At 32.6% G+C, this 17,284-nt stretch overlaps 2 protein-coding genes and 1 long non-coding RNA gene across 4 annotated transcripts; all 3 read left to right on the top strand.

The window, feature by feature from the left end:
* Positions 1 to 4,735: 4,735 nt before the first annotated feature.
* Positions 4,736 to 6,603, top strand: LOC7464088 (uncharacterized). Of its 2 annotated transcripts, XR_002978351.2 has the most exons (3): positions 4,765 to 4,951; positions 5,093 to 5,392; positions 6,315 to 6,603. It is a non-coding gene; the product is annotated as an uncharacterized LOC7464088 (long non-coding RNA). The 2 variants fall into 2 exon arrangements; XR_008057581.1 differs by lacking the exon at positions 6,315 to 6,603 and having other exon boundaries at positions 4,736 to 4,951; positions 5,093 to 5,722.
* A 3,547-nt stretch (positions 6,604 to 10,150) lies between these two features.
* On the top strand, positions 10,151 to 13,744 carry LOC7464087 (IQ domain-containing protein IQM3). Its single transcript, XM_002323200.4, has 9 exons — positions 10,151 to 10,425; positions 10,553 to 10,667; positions 11,330 to 11,395; positions 11,550 to 11,638; positions 11,765 to 11,852; positions 11,963 to 12,094; positions 12,207 to 12,299; positions 13,001 to 13,102; positions 13,193 to 13,744. Exons 1-9 carry the CDS (start codon positions 10,247 to 10,249, stop codon positions 13,553 to 13,555), a joined length of 1,227 nt encoding a protein of 408 aa, XP_002323236.3. The 5' UTR covers positions 10,151 to 10,246; the 3' UTR covers positions 13,556 to 13,744.
* Positions 13,745 to 13,883: 139 nt separating this feature from the next.
* Positions 13,884 to 17,163, top strand: LOC7464086 (putative SWI/SNF-related matrix-associated actin-dependent regulator of chromatin subfamily A member 3-like 1). The gene is made up of 3 exons (XM_002323199.4): positions 13,884 to 15,473; positions 15,654 to 15,945; positions 16,184 to 17,163. The coding sequence occupies exons 1-3, from the start codon at positions 13,950 to 13,952 to the stop codon at positions 16,981 to 16,983; spliced, it is 2,616 nt and encodes an 871-aa protein (XP_002323235.4). The 5' UTR covers positions 13,884 to 13,949; the 3' UTR covers positions 16,984 to 17,163.
* Positions 17,164 to 17,284: the final 121 nt, after the last annotated feature.

Below are 17,284 nucleotides of genomic sequence, written 5' to 3'. Positions count from 1 at the left end.
GTAATTAAGGGTATTCGTCATAAATATTTATTTTTACATCAAACAACAGCTTGAAATATGAGTATGCAAAACACTTTATGTGTGTAATTTGTTAAGTAACTGGGTGTATTCATCACAAATATTTATATTTGTATCAAAAAACAAGTGACATTTTAAAGATCAAAAGGATTGGAGAAAAAAAACAAAATAGAAAAGTGAATGAATAAATATCTCTTTAGCTTGCTTCCTTGTTTTTAGCAGTGAAAAAGGGTGATTATAGGATAAGTTTTGCATGATTGATTATGTTGGTTGCATGATAAATATGATTGAATTTGAAATTATGTAAAGATACTTGAACTAGAGAAAGTGGGTATCCATAATTTTTCTTTATTTGTTATTGCTTATGGACTAAGTTGGAGTGGGATGTTAGCATATTAGGTCGATTGGGTGTGATAAACTGAGCCTAAATATGGTCATGGTCCTTTGTTTTATGGTTTTTTTTTTCCTTAAGGGTAAGCAAACATTCAAGTTAATTTGAGGGTATTTGATAAAGAAATTTATTTCACATATTTTTTTAATTTTAATTGTTTCGGTTCAGAGTATTTAGATGCCTTTTACCTTGTTTATCCATAATTCTAGGTATCTTTGGTATTTATTTAATTCTTGAAAATTCATGGTATTTTCAGGTATTTAACTATTGAATTAGATTGAAAATGAGACCATGTGAAGAGACAGATAATAGGTTGAGTTTAAAGATCAAATCTTAGTTTATCTATTTTAGTCAAGCTAGGACACCGATTAATTTTCAGGTTATAACTAAGCTATACAACTCGATTTCATGTGTTCTTTACCATTATGGAAAGAAAAGGCATAGGCCTACAATTTCTATGAGAGCTCAGAACCTAGTTATGCTATTTTCAAGTTGTTATATGAAGTTCTAATATATGATTTATATAATTCTCTAACACCTCTTCTCAAGTAAAAGCCTTTTAAGTTTGGAAATTCGAACTCGTGACCATTTGATCAATAAAATTCTAATACCATGTTAAATAATAATCTCATCCTAAAAACTTAATTAAACTATTAGATTAAGCCCCCAAGATATGATTTATATAATTTTCTAATAAATCTTATGTCACAGAAGGAGAATAGGCTCCAATTATTTGCTTGAACAATGGATCAAATATTTATTGATTAACCACAGACAGAAAGGCGGTCCAAAGAAACTTATAAATGATTGATTTGCTAATATCAAAAATAAAAATATATTTTTTTTATTTTAATATGTTTTTAATTGATATAAAAATTTCATTCTGGATTTGGGACTTATATAATACACGTGAAAAATACTTATTATCAAATTAATAATCTAGAAACATAAATAATCAATCATATATAATTGATATTAAAAACCACTATATAGTTATTGAGTATATGTTTTCAATTTTATTATATTTATAGGATAATAAAGTTATTTTATATAAAAATAATAGTAGTGAGCAAAGCTTTTGATATGAAATTTCTTTATAAAACATGAACTCAAGTATTCCATGTATCAACAAATTTACAAATTTTTGTACATTCATCCAACATCATCATCTTTCTCTCTAATATAAACATGCAACATGAATAAATAGAACATTTTTAGAATCCTTAGGATATGAGATTGTATTATTTTTTTATTTTTTAAAAAATAAATGGAATTTCTAAAATCACATTTATTTAAGGATTTTTTAAAAAAATTGTCGCTATTACATTTTACACCTCAATTAATATATATGTACATTTATTACTTATTTAAAATTTCATTCATTATTGCGCTTAAATTAAGAAACTCATTGCCTTGCATTTAAATTTCAATACATGAATCGATCTTTTGTTTGAGAAATGCTATCTTTTCGTATTAATTATGCATGCATATTCTAAAATAAATTACAATTATTTTTTTCAAATAAATGGCATTAGATAGTAAGCAAGAGTCTTTTAACAACTTTTTCTTCCATTCTTACTGTATATATAGACTGGTCGACTGATGTTTGAGTATGGATATAAATCTTCGTTTCATATTACCATCCCAACTTCAAAAAAACGAGGGGGGAAAATCATCAAGGATAAAGGAATGACTTTCAAAAAACTCAAGTACAAAATAATCTCTATCATACATGAAAAATAATTATTTTGTGAGACAAAACACTGAAATTTTGACAGACATAGTGATTGAAAAAATAAAAATTACACTTCCAAGCAGAATTTTTTTTTAAAAAAAAAAATTAGTACAGCAAATTAAAAGTCTTGGTATAATTATTTGCAAAGGATTTAGTAAAATATCACACTTTTATCTTGCTGTATTTCTAAAATTTGATTTTTCCTATATGTCACTAGCTATTTCTAAACGCGACAAGATAATTGTTATGTTTTAAAATAGTGACATTTAAATATATTGTGCTTTTAAAGCGTGACAACTATCAACCGATTAGATATAGTTGTATAATTAATCGATCATTCCACACAAAAATTATAATTTTATGATTTTTTTCTACTAAATATATTTTATAAGTAAAAATATACTTCTTTGTCCAACCTATAAACTCAAAAATAGACTTCAATTATAATCTTAAGAAGTCATTGTTCACACAATAGTTCTCACGAGTGATTCTGAGCAGTTAGGTGTGGGATTTATCATAATTAGATGATGATCTAATCCATAAAAATTATATGGATGATCTAACAGATATATTTATAAGCCAGTAAGATAAGTTCAAGTATAAGAGAAAAATTAATTACGCCAAACTTGAATAATGACTTAAAAAAACTATAACTTCTAATATAATTATTGAATCTGACTTTAATTTTTTATAGGAGTTTTTGAAAGTTATTTTTTTTAAAAAATAGCATGAAATCTCTGCTTTAATTATTAGATCTTTAAATTTTAAATTTTTTATTTAAAGCTCTGTTTTTGATAATTTTATGAATTTTATTACGAATCGTCCAACAATTAATTCTAAAATTTTGTCACGGTTCCGACAGCGATATCCCAATATTTACTATTTCACTGAAATTTCTTGTTTAGATGTCATTTCACCATTTATTTGATGCTAACTGGCCAATTTATGCTTCCAAGCGACCGTTCAAGCAAAACATTGTTGGCCACACGAAGCAACTCCAAGCACAGACCACTGGATATATGTCTGTGGTTAGAATTGTCGAAGGAAAAGCCATAATCTTATAGAGGACCGCCTTTCTGAGTGTAGGAGAAAAACACAAAACAAAAGAAAATTTGAAGCACCCCTATTTAGCCAGAGCACAAGAGGCTTTGAAGCTGGGTCTGATTCTGCTTCGACAAAGTAATAGAAAAGAGCTCTGTCTTGATTTTCATCTACAGTTACATATCCTGCATATTGCTGGAAACTGACTCTTGGTTGCCCTGGCAAACTCAGGAGTTTATCATCTACAGCTCTGCATATTTGCATGAAAGTTGCTGATATCACTACCATAATTATCCATGACTGAGCCCCCATGTTGCTGAGAAAGAGAGCCGCAATGTTTCAAATTATGCCTCAATTCTGTGATTTATATCGAAGTTTTGCAACTTCACTTCTACTTGTAGCATGGCAATCATCGAAACCTTATCCAAAACATTTTCAGGGAAAAAGTTTTACTTACACGGTCAAATAATATATGACATCAAAACATTACAAGAATTAACAGCCAGGTGAATTAACTCATGCTTTTCATAAGCTTGCCCAAAGACAAAGTGCCGTCCTTGGAAAACCTCGGAAGAATATGTTCGGGCACCATTAATTGGTTTTTTCCTTGAATTGACCATTAAGCAGGATAAATACTTCAGGACATCAACCGATTAATTGGTTGAGATTTGGAAGTAGATAATCCAGGAGATTGTATTTATAAGCAGTTCTATGATCTTGCTTGCTTGACCCAAAATGTCTACTGGGTACAAGTTTACTGTAGGCTTAACTAGGTTTTTCAGGAGGGATCGATTCATATTTTATGTGGCAGCATTCAAAAATTGAAAGTGGTGTTAACAGTCAATTCCTTAAGCCTTTATGCCATCCTGAGATCCAATGATCTTAGACAAATCAAAACATGGATCACAAGTCAGGCCAACAGGGCTAGCCTGTTTATCCTCGTATCAAACCATCCTCCAAAGTCCCGCCGGTAAATGGGATAAATGAATCCTGATCTCCACTGTATAATTTTAACTTTATGCTGTTGTCATTCACAGTATCGTTTGCCATTTGGAAGAAGAGATGAAAGCTTGTTCACTTGCCTGTATCTTTGTAGTAGGTATCTCTAGGATCCGTGGATCATGTTGTTCAACTATATGGTGAAGAAAATATAGCATATGATCAAAAATACATATTAAAACTATAATGGGAATTGATTAGTAATATATAACATAATTAAAGCATAGAATTAAACAGAGATTTTAAAACTTTCATTTGCTTACATTAAAATTCCCTCCATAACAAGAAGGAAATTATATTTAAAAAAAAAGATAAAAACAAAAACAAAAGAAGGAACAAAAATCCTAGAGGGTGGAGGCTTGTTGAAACGTAGTGAAGCTTCTTCTCCAGAAAAAAAAATTAAAAAATTTCATTTTCTTGCATTAAAATTTTGATCCAAATTTCGAATGTGCTTACCTTAGAATTTTTTGTTTTTTTTTTTAAAAAAAAGAAGTTGTAAATTGGAGAAAATAAGTCATTGACAAATGGCAAAGGGTGTCAACAAAGCCCATTGGGCTACTATGAAATCTTTGAGTAGTTTCATGGGCTTGCCAATAGAAGCAACCGATGACTCTCCCTCTCCCTCCTTCGCAGGGATCCTTCACTCCATTCTCATCTGATTCTCTCTCAAATTCACTTCGATCGAACGCATTTGACTGGAAACGGAAAAGGGTATTCTTAAATTGAAGCAGACGTGAGATTTATCCTCAAAGACTTCATTTTTCCAGGTTCTTATTTTCATGTCTTCTGTAAAGTTTTAATCTTTTTCGCAGTTTAGGAAGATTCGAATTTTTGTTAGGGCTATTGGCGTGATATTTAGTTTATAAATCATGGGTTTAATCTTTTTATTCATTTTATTTTGAATGAAGTGCTGGATATTGGAGTTGAGATCACACGAAGGAATTTTCCCTCTTCAGATATTGTAAAAATTGTTGCTGTCATGGATCCAGAGGCTGCAAAGACTGCAAGGGACTCTTTGAATTTGGCATTTCATATGTCAAACCTTCTTGATACAGGACTTGATCGACACACCCTTTCGGTTCTTATTGCCCTTTGTGATTTGGGTTTGAACCCAGAAGCACTTGCTGCTGTTGTGAAAGAACTCCGGAGAGAACCTGTTTCATCTTCACTGCCAAATTCTAGTGCTCCGGTAGCTAAACCGTAGTTAGGTAATGGATTTGTAATGATTTCGGTAGAATGCAATGTAAGGTAATATGATGTTTGCTTGTTTGTTGATCGGATTTTTTCTTTTTGTATTGAAATTCAAAATGCAGCGAACCACTTGTATTTTTTTTGCCCTCCCTGACTTGATGAGTTGTAGAAATTTGGGTACCATTTGTAGAGGAGTGGAGAGCTCTGTCTCAAACACAATTATGTGCTAAAGATGGAACTTGTTGTCTAAGCGTCCACTGTACTTTAGTGATTTCCTCTTGTTAAAGCCTGTGTGTTCCTGACCAAACATGCGTTTTGATTGAATCTAAGTTGTTTCGGTTGTTTCATTCATGTTGCCCTGTTAGCAAGAGAAATTTTAGTTTGTTTTCCACTGTTGTTGGCTGATTTGCCTCTCCTACTTGGTTTGTTTATGAAAGTTCTATTCTAAACACCTCCACATGTTGTGCCAGCAGAAACTGTTGTGTGCAATCTGGCTTTCTATTGTTCTACTATAAGTTGTGAAAGATGGTAGGGATCGTACTTGTCAGCTTATTTAAAGAAACCTGCCCTTCTGATCTAGCAAGTTAGTGTTCCACCTTTTGTTTGTTGCAGCCTCTTCAATTACCAATACATTTTGGGAAAATGCATTTCTAATTATATGCAGGTCTGTTGTCTGTGCTACTGTAGTCTGTCGAATGCTTGTAAGGTTTTGTGAATATTCGAATTTCCTTGCCGAACTAATTTTGCTCATGTTTTGGATTTTATAATGCATTTTATTCTGAACATTGCACCGTGCATTATATTTCTATACCTTTTACTCTAACATTGCACCGTGCATTATATATCTATGCCTTTTACTCTACTTCTATGCTATGGAGTTCTTGCATCTCCATGACACTAAATGCGTTGACTGACCTCCAGTATGGCTTTACCCAGCAGGACCATTGGGTTAAGGAAATCCAAATCTGACTGAAGCATAGTTGCAGCTTTTCTCTAGGCAGCAAGCGCAGATCAAATTTCGCAAATATTGAAGTTGCTGAAGTGCAATTGTTGATAGTTTACCTTGTTGGAAGTTTTAGATTTTCTTCACCTCTGCTTCAGAAGCTTTTCTGTAGCTATGCTTGAGATGTTCCTCTCCATTAGATCTATGACACATGCTGTGTTTGGAACTTCACCACCCCTTTATGCGTGAAATGCATTGAGATTGCATAACTTTTATGTGCTGAAATTTTTGTGGCCGGTGTCAACGTTGTTATATCTGGATAAACCTGTGATGGAATGAAGCTCTTGGGCATCAAAATCTAATTATTTCGGTTGTATGTGCAAGTGTAGAAAGAGGCCTCATGTGTATGCAATATGGATATCATCATAGTCAAAAACTTGCAACACAAGAAAAACATCCAGCTCAACACATCCATAATTTTGTTGTTTTTTTATGTTGTGTTATATTAAAAAAAAAAGAATTTGAAGTAAATTTGGGTTTTAGTTAATAGCGGTTATTTTTTAAAATATTTTTTATTTAAAAATATATTAAAATAATTTTTATTATTATTTTGACATTAGGATATCAAAACGATCTGAAATATAAAAAAAATTAATTTGAAACAAAACGATCTAAGTGTATATTTGATATTGCGATGTAAAGTATTTTTCAAATGTGTTTTTTACTTAAAAATATATTAAAATAAAATTTTTAGATTTTTTTTATTTTTAACATTATAATATTAAAATTATAAAAAAAATATTAAAAAATTAACTTGATATTTTTTTCAAATTAAATATATTTTTCAATGCATATATATGTAGTTTCAAACACAATATAAAGCCAGTATATAGATGGTCTTTGGGAGTATAGTAGTAGTTGTTTTTTAAAGTGTTTTTTATTTAAAAATATATTATTAAAAATTATTTTTGACATCAATATATTAAAATAATTTTAAAATATAAAAAAGTTAATTTTAAATAATAAAAAAATCAAAATTTAAAGAAACGCACATTGTAACGCAAGCGTTCGAAACGGCCCTTGAATCAATGGATCACACCAGGTTCTGACATAATGATTTCAACGTCATAATGCTTTCACTGTATTTCCTTCCTCATCTCAACCTGATGGTCCCCAAATGGGTCGTCGGAAACAGGAGACGGCCTCGCATAGTCGAATATTTTCTTTACTTTTTTTCTGCCACCGACATGATTAAAGCTGCATTTGCCTTGGTAATGTCAATTTCCTTGCAGAAGTACTTTTTCGAGCTAAAAATAAATAGAATTGGGAATATTTGAGGATCTTTTAATTTGTTTTTATTTTTTTCTCTTTTTAGTTTATAAAGAAGTCCAAAATATCTTCTTCTTCTTTTAGATCTTAACATGAGACTCTTATAATAATAATCTACATCATAAAAATACTTTGAAAGAATGATATTATAAAGAATTTAAAATGATTTTTTAAAAAAATATTAAGATGATAATATATTGAATTAACCTGAGTTAATTATTTAGATTAACCTTTCAAATCCATAATTTAGGTCATATGATCATGATAACTCCATACAAATCAAATCAAAACAAATTGTAAAGCTTAATTTTCAATAAATTCATTGTTAAATGATGAAATTAGAAAAAATTCAATACAAAAAAAATAAACTGTAAAAAAACCTAAGTTTACCCGAGTTAACTTACAAAACCTATCATCCAAGTCATAAGACCAGAATAACTTCATAAAAAATAAATCAAAAGAAATGATAAAGTCTAATCCATAATTAACCACATGTTAGCAGTAAAAATTATTGATTTTTTTTAAAAAATAAAAAAAATAAATTAACTTGAGTTAATATAAAAAATATGTGAACTGAGTCTTATCCTGAATTAATTTTCAAATAAGTTTTAATAATTGTGGTATTGAGTTGTTAGTTTTGCAGGTATTTTTTATTTTTATTTTAAAATTATCCTCAAAACCAAAAACAAATAAAAAGGCGAATGACAGGAAACGTAATTAAAAAGTTACTCTCTAAATGACATACACTTTGGATATAAAAACTCATTATTGATGAGAGGAAAAATTAAATAAATAACCATATGCAAAGCACTCCTCCAATCCAAAAAAAACCCAAGAAAGCTGCCCCACATGAATTTAATAGTTTAAAATTAATTTACACAAGAAAACATAAAAATCGTTAGGTTTTCTTTTTAGTGGTAGGCGTAGCTAACCCCTAGCAGTGATACGACAGAAAAAATAAATAAAATAAAGAGTTCTAATATAAATATTTTCATAAGTAGATTTCTATAATAATAATAATAATAATAATAATTGTTTTGTTAATGAGTCACATCAGATGGTGATATCCACGTTCATCACGTGGAGAATATAAATCTTTAGTTTGCCTTTCAAAAAGTTTGTCGTCTTGCCTTTTGTAATATACATAGCATATTTAATTCTATTTGTTTTTTTTTTTGGTAATGATATTTAACTCTTTTTCTTTAGATAATTTCAATTTAATCCCTGTAAAAGATGAAATGTTTAATCTTTTTGCTTAAAAATATTTCTTTCTTAACAAATTAATCTCTTAGAGATAGAAAATTGGCTATATAAGAAAAAAAAACTAATTTTTATTTTGATACTTAATAACAAAACTTTTTTTTTTGTCCCTAGAAAGGTTTGACATATTTCTACTTCCCTACGCCGATTAATGAAATATAAATTAAGATACGAATTCATGTGTTTTTTAGGTGCTTTTTTCTGTGAAAAAATAAATTAATATTTTTTAAATAATATTGACATGATAATTAGATCATTTACTTGCCCTATGCTGAAGAGTCGTTCAATTTTTAAAAAAAATATTAAGAAAATATTTAGGCATTGTTATGTGTTTTCATGAGAAAAAAAATTGTATATGAATTAACACAATATATCCTAGTTAATTTGGTAAATTAAAAGGCAATCTGGACAATTAGAAAAAACATAATTTGACTAAAAAAAATTCAAAATAATATTTTTAAAAAATATTAAAATTACAACATATTGAATTGATTTAGGTTAACTCAGGTTAACATGTAAAGTCTACAAACCGTGTTATATGACCGTGATAATCTCGTAAAAAAACATATCAAAAATCAATTACAAAAAAAAAACTCAAGTTAACCGGGTTAACTCGTTGAAGTCGTGATCTGAGTTAACTATAATAACTCCATATAAAACAAATTAAAATAAATTATAAATCTTCATCCATAATTAAAAAAAAGAAAAAAAAAGAAAGAAAAAAAAAAACAGAGTCCTCCTCCATTAGCTTCTGTTAATTATTTCTGAACAATCCTAAACCACTGGCTGTTTTATAACAAAATCATAAAAAACAAAAAAGAAGGAAGAAGAAGAAGGGACATGAGGTCCAAAATATTCTGCTGCTCGTCCCCACCTCAAACACCATCAAAGCGTGAAGACATCCAACAACTTACTAGCTGTCAGCGTATGATACTGGCGATCTGGTTCAACCTGTGTTTGATTAAATTTTAAATTTTTTTTTTTGTTAAAATTAAGTGTAGTTTGTACTTTTTGGATTGTTTTGATATGCTGATGTCAAAAATAATTTTTAAAAAATAAAAAAACATCATTGACATGTATTTCAGCATGAAAAGCTATTTGAAAAGTAACCACTACCACACTATCAAAAACGTTGGAAGGCTTCAAGCACCAACACATAAAACTTTACATTTATAAACACTTAATATATTATTTTAATATATTTTTAAACAAAAATATTTTAAAAAACATTCCATGCTTGTTACTATAAGGACTACCCGGTTCTGAATAAAGTACGAAGCTTTTTAAAATAGTAATACCGTGGATAAACATCTCACACACAAACAAAAACACATCATCCATGGACATTCTGAAATCGCAATGTGCTGATATGTCTGCAAAATGTGAGGGATCCCTAAAGGGGAGGAATCGCAAAATGTTTAATGAGATTGCTGCCGTGGTGAAGGTGCAACAGATGTACAGGGGTTATCGCACTCGCCGCAGGATGGCAGACTCTGCTGTCGTTGCTCAAGAACTTTGGTTAGTCCATCAAAAACTTGGTTTCTGGTGTTTTTCTGGTATTATATGTGATGTACTAGAATTAGGGCTAAATTTTACTGGACACTAATTAACATTTGTGGTTTGTATTGATTTTAATTAAATTAAGGTGGCAAGCAATATACCATGCTGACTTGAATGAAAATACGGTTTCCTTCTTCAAAAACTCGAAATCAGAGAGTGCTGCTTCAAGGTGGAAACGTGTTGGATCTCATGCTTCTAAGGTCTCTCTATAGTCTCTACTCATTGATTATGTGTTATCAAAAATTGTCTTTTGTTTGTTGAGGACAAGGAAATTCTAAAAAGTTTTTATTTTTCGACTAATGATGCAATAAACACCAAGCATAGTGATGAACATCAACAATCTTGAATTGGGTAGTCGTGGACTCAACAATCTTCAATGGTGACCCACGAGATGTAATGAATATTGAATTAGGTATAGTTATTAAATCAGATTGGAGATAATAAATCAACTTACTATCTTAATTGACCTAAAACTTAAGAATGGATTGGGTTTTAAAAAAAACAAGTGAGAGTTAATATGTTTAAATCTGGATGACTTGATAGGTTAACTAATAACCCAATTAAACCTCATTTTAACCTTTTTTATTTATAAAATGAACTTATTTCTATTAATATAAATTAACCTGTTAAATTCATGATTCGAGTTACAAATCGGGTTAGATTTAATAACTTTGGAACTATATATGAATATAAAAAAATACCAATAAGCCACAAGGCTGTTAATCAATTAATAAAAAATGAACAAGGTTTTTAGTTGCTATTTTGTTTTACAATATACATAGTTTTATGCTACCAAAAAAGAAAAAAAATTAAGAAGATATACTATGTTTAATTCGTGGAAATTTGGACTATTTTATGGCAGGTGGGCAAGGGCCTAAGCAAAAACGCAGAATCAGAGAAATTGTATTTCGAACATTGGATTGAAGCTGTAATTACATTCTCTTCGCACTGCCAATTTTCCATTTTTTTTCTTAATAATTATTCTATCATTTGGATTATTGATATTAATTTGCAGTAATTTTGTTGAAATCTGATATTGTGATTTATTTTTATCTTTTTTAAATAATTGTACATTAATTTAGATTGATCCAAGGCATCGTTACGGGGCATTCTTGTATATGTATTTCAAGAAATGGTCCGAGACAAACTCCAGTCAGCCATTTTTTTACTGGTGATGTACCTTTCCTTTCCATCTTCTGATATTGGAAGTTTTTTTTTTTGTTTTTTTTTTATTTCATCGTTACAATTTTCTTAATTTCATAAGACATTTTGGATTTCAAGCTTGCTACTCTTTTAGGTTGGATGTAGGAGATGGCAAAGAGGTTGAAGTTGAAGAATGTCCTAGGTCAAAGCTTCAAGAAAACGGCATAAAGTATCTAGGACCTGTATGCAATTTTTTATTATCAGCATAATTATAGCTTGAGTCATAAATTCTTTTTTTTTTTTTTGAAGTTCCTAACAGTCTGCATGCCATCTATTTCTTTCTGCGAATCAGAAGGAAAGAGAACAATATGAATGCATCATCATTGAAGGGAAGTTTTTTCACAAACAGTCCAGAAATCTTGTTGATACAAAGGGAAAGTGGATATTTGTTTTGAGCCCCGCTAAGAGACTGTATGCTGGACAGGTGAGAGGTCATAAATTGTGCAGAAACAATTGATATAGCTATAGTTTTCTCTTTAACTCTACTGTTTCTTGTATATTCATAAGCATCTTGATGCATTTTTTGCTGCTTGCAGAAAAAGAGGGGCAAGTTCCATCATTCGAGTTTCCTGGCCGGAGGTGCTACTATAGCTGCTGGAACGGTGATCATAGAGAATGGAAATCTTAAGGTATGTCAAAGTCAGAAAATCATCTTAACTTGCAATAATGCTTTTTGAATTTAAAATTTATGAATTATTGACAACTTAATCATTAAAATTCGGACACCTTATCAATCAATCCACAAAGAATATAGGTTTTAAGAATAGTTTTATAATATATTCTCTAATAAAAAATCCTCTTGGACATATAATGTTGCCCCAATGGAGTATGGGTATTGAATTTTCTACACATTGTATACAGGTCGATTTAAGAAATACGAAAGTTAGTATCATTGTCCCTATTAAATTCTGGCATCCATTTTTTTTAGCTTTACCGCGTATTGGATTATTGGTGCGGTGAGAGTGGACCCGATCTAATTATATGGGTTGACTCATGACTTAGGTGATTCGAGATTTAAACTTGACCCATGACCCGGGTCGATTCTTAAGTCGGGTTTAAGAAATATGGAATAAAGTTTGATAGCTTGACCAAGCAGAAAACCTCTCTAGTTTTCATTGATTTTTGGTAGTGTTGTAGGCATGGTAGAAAAACTTTTATCAGTGAAGCCCTTGAGACATGTTACTATATATATATATATTTTAGAGTGATTTTATTATAAAATTTTTTTGAGGAATTTTATTTGAAAGATTTTGTGAAATTATTTTTCTTTTTTGGGAGATTCTGTTGACGAATTCTTGGGATGTTTTCTTCATTGATTTTAACTCTGCAGTTCATTTCTCCAATGAGTGGACATTACCGACCAACACAAGAAAAATTTGAAAGCTTTCTATCATTTTTCAAGGACAATGGAGTGAATCTTGATGAAGTCCAGGTAACTTTACTGTAAGGCTTGGGCTGTTATCCATGGTAGCAAATTATTTTTTCTCGTGTTATGTTTCTGGTATCTCTGTTCTTTTTGCAGGTAAACCAGGCTATTGAATATTCCAGCGCCAGCGATTATGCAGCCAAACTGAGTGGAAGTGGGAGCGGTAAGATGATGGAAGTTGCCAATATTAACTTAGAGCCTCCTCCTACGATGAGAACTCCCCATGAAGAGAAGGATTCTAAACTACAAGAAGTTGAGAAGGAAACCAGAGATGAAAACAAAAGGACGTTGTCGGAGGGTCTTGAGGAACCGAAGGCAACTATATTTGATCTTAACAAGTGGTCAACTGGAGCTGGCCCGAGAATTGGTAGTATTGCAGACTACCCAGCTGAAGTGCGAGAACAGGCCCTGGAGTTTGTTAACTTATCTTCAAAAACTCCACCCGCTTCAATGCTGTAGGTGGATTGCTAGCCAAAAAGTCTGAATCTCCTTTTTAATGGCTTTTGCTTTGTGAATGACTAGAGCGGTAAACTGCTGTAACTTGTCTTTGTATTCTGGGAGTTCAAGGCCTCATAGGCTCCTGCATGTGTTTTAATATTATAAATATTAAAAAAAGGAAGCCCAATTTGGTCCTCCCCATTCCAATCAGCCCATCCTATCCTATCCTACCGATAACCGTCACTAACTAACTCGCTTCCGAACCCGCGCTTTTCAAACAAATATAACGGCTCTACCAGCTATTTTCATTCCTCACAGCACAAACAAAAAAACTCCCCCCCCCCCCCTCTCTCATTGCGTTCACTGACTGAAGAAAGAAACAAGAAAAAGCAGAATCTTTCTTTCATTTTCTCTAATGGAAGAAGAAGAAGAAGAAGAATATCGTATTCTGCTTGCTTTTGGTGATAGGCGATATGCTCCAACAGAAGAATATCAACAAATTCGACAAGAACAATTACCACTTGTCATGAATCTTGATGCTTGGAAAGATCCATCTACTTTTCAAGATTGGCTATCTTTTGGTTCACGACCAATCCGGACTGAAACCACCCTTGTTTGTTCTTTTACCACCACTATTGTAGGCCTTAGAGATGCAGAAATCAATGATCATGAATTGCTTCGATTTGTACGTTATCGACAATGCCCTTATGATGAGTATGCTATAAAGGTTTTAAATTCTAGCTCTAGAGAAATGGGGTACCTTTCTACACCAGTTGCTCAGGTTTTATCTCCTTTAGTTGATCTTCGAAAAATTAATCTTGAAGGTGAGGTGGCTTTTTCAAAAGTTAGACATGACATGTCTATTCCTTGTGCAGTTAGAATCCTTGCAAAGGCAGCTGATGTACAGGGTGTTAGAAAAGAGATTTTGCCACTCGACTTGCTTTTACATAAACTACCTCGTGCAAGTTTTGGTTCATATGAGGATTTGGGGCTTAAAGAAAAGAGTAGGATTGAGAAATTGGGGACTTTGGAGCCACCAAAGAAGGTGATTAAAGCTAAACTTCTTGATCATCAAAAGGAGGGGCTGTGGTGGTTGGTGAATAAAGAGAAGTCGGATGAGTTGCCCCCTTTTTGGGTGGTGAAAGATGGGTTGTATCTGAATGTTTTGACGAGGCATCAAACGAATAGGAGACCAGAGCCTTTGCATGGTGGGGTTTTTGCTGATGATTATGGATTAGGCAAGACTCTGACCTTGCTTTCTTTGATTGCTTTTGATAAGGTTGGCAATGTTACTGAAGGAACAGGCGAGGAGGACAGGTTAGAGTTTGTTTCTCGTGGTAAGAATTGGGGAAGGGTGAGTGAAAAGGGTACTGGAGAACAAAAAATGCATAGCCTTTTGGATAGTAATATAAAAGAAAGTTCTGTGCGCATGGCCGGGGAGTCTTCTAGTGCTTTGGTTGCTAAGAAAACACTAGTCGTGTGCCCTTCTGCTGTGTGTTCGACATGGGAAAACCAACTGCAGGAGCACACTCAAAAAGGTTCACTCAAGCTATACAAGTATTATGGGGATAACAGGACGAAGGATGCAGAGGAGCTTATGAAATATGATATAGTGTTGACCACATATAGTACCTTGGTTGCTGATGGATGTGAGCAAAAACGGTACCCTTTGATGAAGATCGAGTGGTGGCGAGTTATTTTGGATGAGGCTCATGTGATTACGAAGAAAGCAAATGAACAGCAAAGTCGGGAACTTGTTAAATTGACCGCTAGGAGGAGGTGGGCTGTTACAGGAGCACCCATCCAGAATGGATCGTTTGATTTATCTTCTCTGATGACCTTTTTCCGGTTAGATCCACTCTCTACAGAGTACTACTGGCAAGAGTTGTTGCAGAAACATCTTGCTAATGGAGATGAGAAAGGGTTCGTCCGACTGCAGGTAATATCAAGCTGCTGATTATATTAAATTCCGGTATTGTGAAATGTTATGTACACCTAAGGTATTGAAAATCGAATTGACAGATGCAATCTGTAATATTTAGGATTACAGTATGCAGATCTCTTGTCCCACTCGACTGAATGCTTCCGTGTTTTTGTGATTTTCTTTAAAAATTTTCAGGAATTAATGGCAACCATTTCTTTGAGGAGAATAAAAGACAAGGTTTTAGTTGGATTGCCATCTAAAACTATAGAGACAGTTTCCTTCGAATTTTCTGGAGAAGAACGTGAACTGTATAATCAGATGGAAGCAGATTCCAAGAATGTTGTTGCATATTTTATTGCAGCTTATAAACTACGCAGCCGCTATATATCTGTGCTTTTTTCAGTTATTCAACTTCGGCAGTTATGTAATGACTCGGCCTTGTGCTCTATGGATCTCAGATCATTGCTCCCTTCTGACAATATTGGAGGTATTGGAGAGTTCTGCCTGTTCATATTTTTGTTCAATTTGGTTTTTGCAATTTCAATTGCTTAGAGAACCAGAAACTCTTGCGATGTCATTTGGAAGATAGTTTTTTAGACAGTGCTATCACCGAAGAGTCTTACAAAACTTCTGCAGTTATTTCAAATTGTGGAAGTTCTTGCCACATTTTTTCCCTGACAGTATGATTATAGCGTGCTTACTATTTGATCCTTGTTTCCAAGCAGATGGATCCAAACATCCGGAATTGCTTCGAAAGATGATCGATGGGCTTCAAGATGGTGAAGATATTGTCTGTACGGTTTGCCTTGATCCACCAACTGAGGCTACAATCACAATCTGTGAGCACATATTTTGCAAAAAGTGCATTTGCCATCACCTACAACAGAAAGTAACCGAACAAACCTGCCCAAATTGTCGGCGTCCTATTTCTTTCCCTGACCTGTTCTCAGCCCCTCCAGAATCTTCGGATCCCGAAAACCCTAAAAAACTGTCAAGAACAATCCCTTCCAAAGTCTCAGCTCTCATAAAACTCTTGAAGGAATCTAGGGTTGTAAACTCAATCAGTAAATCAGTAGTTTTTTCACTGTTTGATAAGATGTTGGCATTAATGGAAGAGCCTCTGGAAGATGCTGGCTTCAATACATTGCGGTTGGATGCATCAACAGATGAAATAAGGCAAGCTGAAATAATCAAGAAATTTAGTTCAGCAGGAGCAGACACGGTTCTGCTTGCCAGTCTCAAGACTTCAGGAACCGGCATAAACCTCACAGCTGCTTCCAAAGTCTACTTGTTGGAGCCATGGTGGAACTCAGCGGTTGAGGAACAGGCAATAAACCGTGTTCATCAATACGGACAGCAGGAGAATGTAAGAATTGTTAGATTGATTGCTCAAAATAGCATTGAAGAAAGGATATTGGAGATGCAGGAAAGGAAGAAAGTGGCCAATGAAGCTTTTGGAAGGCAAGGACGACCAAGTGAACAACAGGAGGCTAGCATATTTGATCTCTGTCGCCTCTTATTCTGATGAGTATACCTTGGTTTTTTTGGAGTGTATACTTTTTGGACATATAGAAATCCATCTGTAGTTTGTTTTAGGTGCCAGTGGTTGTTAGTTTCTTTTCTTTGCTTAATAGTTACAGGTTTGCTAATGATTTCAGACTTCGCTCTCTGCTGCAATTCTTCTTAACCGTTAGTTTGAACTCTCTATCAGTTAGCACTAAAAAAGAAGAAGAATAATTCATTTTCAATCCTCTTCGAAAGGAAATGCTACTAAGTTCTCCTTTAATGTGAACCTTTCTATAAAGAGCCCTTTGCTCTCTGCTCAC

The sequence above is a fragment of the Populus trichocarpa genome, chromosome 16 (assembly GCF_000002775.5).
Source record: "Populus trichocarpa isolate Nisqually-1 chromosome 16, P.trichocarpa_v4.1, whole genome shotgun sequence".
NCBI lineage: Eukaryota > Viridiplantae > Streptophyta > Magnoliopsida > Malpighiales > Salicaceae > Populus > Populus trichocarpa.
Note: the sequence above shows the minus strand (reverse complement) of the source record. Positions and strands in the feature narration are given on the sequence as shown.